The sequence below is a fragment of the Gekko japonicus genome, unplaced genomic scaffold (genome assembly GCF_001447785.1).
Source record: "Gekko japonicus isolate JY-2015 unplaced genomic scaffold, Gekko_japonicus_V1.1 scaffold3414, whole genome shotgun sequence".
Lineage (NCBI taxonomy): Eukaryota > Metazoa > Chordata > Lepidosauria > Squamata > Gekkonidae > Gekko > Gekko japonicus.
This window is the reverse complement of record NW_015175470.1, coordinates 140,866-146,193: the sequence shown is the minus strand read 5'-3', so window position 1 is coordinate 146,193 and position 5,328 is coordinate 140,866. Positions and strand designations below refer to the sequence as shown.

General features: G+C 48.1%; 1 protein-coding gene across 1 annotated transcript; it reads left to right on the top strand.

Annotated features, from left to right (window-relative positions):
* The first annotated feature begins 1 nt into the window (after position 1).
* Positions 2-772, top strand: LOC107122808 (olfactory receptor 14I1-like). The gene has a single exon (XM_015425950.1). The coding sequence runs from the start codon at positions 2-4 to the stop codon at positions 770-772; it is 771 nt and encodes a 256-aa protein (XP_015281436.1).
* Positions 773-5,328: the final 4,556 nt, after the last annotated feature.

The window sequence follows — 5,328 nt, the reverse complement described above, 5'->3', positions numbered from 1 at the left end:
CATGTACTTCTTCCTCATGAACTTGGCCATTCTGGATCTTGGCTCAATTTCTGTCATATTACCTAAAGCGATGGCCAATTCCCTCCTGAATAGCAGATCAATTTCTTATTCAGGATGTGTGGCTCAGGTATTTTTCTACGTCTTACTTGCAGGGTCAAATTTTGCCATCCTCACAGTAATGGCACATGATCGGCATATTGCTATTTGCCATCCATTGCAATATGAGACAATCATGCATGAAGGAGCCTGCATTCAGATAGCAGGAGGTGCATGGATTTCCAGTATACTTTATGCCACCTTACACACCAGTGGCACTTTTGCCATCACCTTCTGCTCCAATATAATCAATCAGTTCTTCTGTGAAATTCCACAGATAATAAAGCTTTCCTGCTCAGACTTATATCTAATTGAAATTGGAATTCTTCTGTTTAGCTCATTCTTATTTGGAGGATGTTTTATCTACATTGTTATAACTTACATGAAGATCTTTGCAACGGTTTTGAGGATGCCTTCTGTGAACAGTCGCAAAAAAGCCCTCTCCACTTGCATTCCCCACCTCACTGTGGTGTCTCTGTTTCTCTTTACTGGAACGTTTGCCTATGTGAGGCCTCCTGGTCACACTTCTTCTGAGATGAATGTAATTTGTGCCTTGATTTATGCTATATTACCTCCATTGCTGAATCCATTCATCTATAGCATAAGAAACAAAGAAATCAAGACTGCATTGCTAAAGCTCACTGATTTTGGACTTTTGCTAGTAAAACTGGGCTGAACTATCTTCTATAGTTTATTGTATAGTAATTTGTTACGGCCACTAGACCAACCACATACATATATATATAGTGTCTATTTATTATGTCTATTGGTTTTGTACCCTGGGCTATGCATAGTATAATATACAGGAAATAATTGTTTGGATGTTGCAAGCAGAAGGTGGTGGGACAGGTAGAGGTTTTTCACTTTCCCCTTTTATTAGTACACAGCTGTGAGGATTGCAATTGTGATACTGGGAGGGGGGTTAGAGGTCCCATGAGGAAGAAAACATTTCAATCAGGTAACTCCAATGAGGAGGGGGAAGACATCAATACGAGCCCCCTGCCCATGATGCCATAAGGCCTCCTAGCTTCAGAGGAATTGAACCTGGGACCTTCTGCATGGCAAGCAGATGTTCCAGTGCTGAGCCTGAGCCCCTCTGCTTGCCACAGCTCCTCTCCTAATGGGCTGAGATCCCTGTCTTACCATTCTAAATTGTATTTCTCTATTTCCTTAGTTCTTGCAATTTTTCATTTCTCTAGACCCGCCTAAAAATCACAATGTTTTGTGCAATTTCTTTGGAAACAGGCATAGAGACCTAAGATGTATTCACTTCTCGCATGGAAACTTGATTCCAAATGTGAATGTATGTAACTTTTATAATTTGTCTTGAGCTTTTTTGAAATATTTTCTTGATCGTTATTTCTATGGCATTAATACCTGTAAATTTATAAGCATTAAAAAAACAGATGAATACAGTAAGACCAGGTGAGACATGATCTGCCTTTGTTGGGTGTCATTAAAGATGGGGGAGGGAAACCAACAGATTTGTTCCAGATGGCCCAACACACGGGGAAATTCTTTTACTCAAAAAACCCAAACAGAGGAAGTGGGATACATGCAAGACATCCACTTCCAAAGAATCATGATACCGGACAGCTTCCCAATAGCTCACACCTCATGCCATTTTTTTTTGTCTGAATTTCTTAACACACCTTAGGTCAGCCCTGAACTAAAATCCAAAAACTGACACTAAATACCACATTCTCAGACCTCTCTGGTGTTTGCCTAAGAAACAGAGACTCATCCTTTTAATAAAAGCTCTGAGGGCTACGCCGTGATTACGATTTAATATAAAGGGTTCCTTGGAAAAGAATTCTCAAAGCCAATTATGGCCTACAGTAGCCTTATTAAAACATGCGGTGTCCACGTGGGGGAAGGGCATTGAGAGGTAAAGAAAGCCCTCTCTGTAAACTCACGTAAACCCAGCACCTGTTTTTAAGATTAATCCAGTTTCACAGTTGCTTGATGCTAAACAAACAGGCAGAATCCGGCCCTCAGGAGGAAGCCAACGGCATGCCTCCTGAGGTTCGCCTTTGCCTCCTTGAGAGGAGGAAGGGAGAAGGACTGCGATGCAGCCTGGACTCTAAAAGAGGAAGTGGAGGCAGCACGCTTTTAAAGGCCGGCTCCACTCTACCCCTTCAGTGCATGCTGGAGGGCTGAGACCTTTTGTAGGCTTTCGGCCGGTCGAGCAGGCGAGTTCCGACGGTTGCAGTGTAGTGTGACTGCAGAGAGGAATGGGTCTGATTATGCGGCTGTGGCTATCTGTTGCTAGTCTAGGCCGTATCTGGGACTGCATCGGTGGCTTGATTTTCAGAGCCATGCTGCATTGCGGCCGCGCTGGGCACCGACATCAGGAGCGAGGCAGACGGCGGTGCTGCTGTAGCCATTCTAGGGAGAATGGCTTCAGTGGTGATGGGCCTTCTGTTGCTGGCAAGAAAGAGAGGTGAAAGGCGGCAACGAGAAGGGGGCATCAGGGTCGCCACATCAGCGTTGGTGGCTGCAGGAGCGACCAGGAATGTCGGCAATTTGAGTGCCAGAGCCACATCTGTGGCCCGCTTAGGAGGGCTACGTTGGGATGCGTGGCTGCAGGGTGGCTTGGAGCAACTGCTCCAATGTGTTAAATATAAAGAACACATATGTGCAAATGCGCCCCCCCTCAGGTTAGCTCAGTTTTGAGTGGCTGCAGTTGGTGAGGCTGCTTCTTTGCCACCCCCCCCTTTGGCTCCCCCCGTCTCTTCGCGCCCTTCCTTCATGTCCCAGTAGACAGGGAGTTACGGGATATGTGGGAGAGGCCTTGTATTAGGAGAGTTTAAGTGGGAGTGTGTAGGAATAAGGGCCTGGGGAAGGCCAGCTCCTTGTAGGCAGGCATTGGTGTGGGGGTGCCTCTTGGGAGGATATTTGAAACATATTGGAAGTATTGAGGTGGCCATTTTAGGTTGTAAACTGCATTAGTTAGAGTGGCATTTAAGGAGTGGGGCTCCGGGCAGCCATTTCCTTGCAGTAATTTAAGCAGTGGCAGCCATTTTAGGAGGGTTCCCTGGGCGGCCATTTCAGAACTGTCCTTTAGGAGGCCTTTGATTGAAGGGAGTTCCTGGGGCCAATTTGGTTTGAAATGATACTCCACAATTAGCCACAACTCCGCACCCACTTCAGTCAGGCAATTACCCAGCCATTCTCTGATCGGCCTGGCTCGGAACCCACTTCAGCTGCCACCCGGGGGAGCATCCCTATCCTCTGATCAAGGAGACTAATTGGTGTTGATCTCTGTGCCTTCCCCCACAACACACACGAAGGACTGCTATCCATTGAGGCAGTGCTACTGCCAGGTAAGGCAGGGTGGGCAGGTGAGAAGAGACCACACTGCCCTCTGGCAATGGGGCCCAGGCGCAGAACGCTTCCCCCACCACACACACGAGGGACTGCTCCCCATGGAGGAAGTGCTACCACTGGGTAAGGTGCGGGTGGGTGAGTGAGAAGAGACCACACTGCCCTCTGGCAATTATGAGCCCTCCATGAGTGGCCACCAGAGGGAAGTTGGATGGGACGGAAAGGACGGTGAGGAGGAGGCACACTTGCTCCGCTCCAGAGAGGGCTGCCCAGGGAAATGCCAGGCTAAGCTCAGCCCATCATCCTGCTCTCTAAGAGGAGAGCCCCATCCAGCCTGGCCCAGCCCTGCCCACTCCCATACACCCTGCAGATGCACTCAGGGGGAGCCGTGAAGACCACTTTGGGAAAAGGGGCGCAGGGACAGCTAGCTGAGCCGAGGCGGGAGGTTACTCTGCCCACGTGGGACGCCCGTTCATGCCACCAGCGGGGCGAGGCAAAGCAGAAAGCATGAACCACCGCCCCTCCCACCCAGATGGAATGTGGCCCTCATACTCCCCAGGGCCATGCCACCGACAGCCAATGGGAGGTTGCAGCAGCTGAGCTGAATTTGTTTGCATTTATATACTTTTTCTTGATTTTTGGGGGGTATTGTTTCCATGCTTGTTCTTTTTCCTTATGGTATTAAATTAATAAAAATTAAAAACACAAAGAGTAAATGTCTAATTCCTTTTAGTTGGGAAGGATGATGTTTCCAATGGTTTGATCCACCAGGATGATTCCGCATTATGCTTGCTTACTGATTCTCTTTGAATGCCCCATTTTGGTTCTACAGACAACTTTCTCTTGAACAGCAAGCAGATTTCTTATATTTGACTATTTGCTCAGGTTTTTGTTTTCCTCCTTTTTGGATGGTCAAATTTACCCCCCCTCTTTTTTGAACCTCTTTTTTGGAGGTTCTGATTTACACCCCCCCTCCCTAACAGTGATGGCACATGGTTGCTATGTTGCTATCTGCAATCCTTTGCAATATGTGACAACTAGGAATAAGGCTCATTGTGGAAATAAATACAACGAGCTCAAGAAAGAGGCTCTAGGAGAGTGCCCCGGCTTTGGGCACTCAGTGCCAATTTGCTGTGGCAACCTCAGCAGGGTATAATGACAGAGTCCACCATTTTCTTCAGGGGAACCAATCTCTGCCATCTGAAGAGCAGTTGTAATTCTGTGTGATCTCCATCCCTCCCCTGGAGACTGGCAACAATGGTTCCCCATGAGGGAATGGTTGGTTTGGAGGGTGGAGTCTATGGCATTGTAGCTGTCTGAGGTCCCATCCCTACTCAAACCTCACCCTCTCCAGGCTCCACCCCACAAATCTCCAGGAATTTCCCAACCTTGAGTTGACAACCCTATCTCCCTCCCAGCCAAACATCAGTCTACCATTATCTGCTCCCTGGCTTCAGCTTTCCATCTCCTCCCCCTCCCTCCTAGAGAGCAGTTGTAATTCTGAGTGATCTCCAGACCCCACCTGGAGATTGGCAACAATGGTTACCCATAAGGGAATGGCTGGATTGGAGGGTGGAGTCTATGGCATTGTACCTGTCTGAGGTCCCACCCCTTTTCAAACCTCACCCTCTACAAGCTTCATCCCTCAAATCTCCAGGAATTTCCCAACCTGGAGTTGGCAACCCTATCAGGACTGGGCCTAATGAGTGTTCTCCCAAAGGCCAAAACAGGTGTGGAAAGGGCCTTTTACTGACAGAACCTGGTTGCCTTGCAACCGGCAGTGAGGAGAAAGCACGGCACCTCTGATTAGGGAAATACCTGGAGATTTGGGGGGTGGATTCTGTGGAGGACAGCATGGGGGGGGGATGGAAGGACTCAGCAGGGGATAATGACATAGGGTCTACC

Bases quoted from the DNA above. Each gene is read 5' to 3' on its own strand.
- LOC107122808 (XM_015425950.1), top strand. From the start codon at position 2: ATGTACTTCTTCCTCATGAACTTGGCCATTCTGGATCTTGGCTCAATT.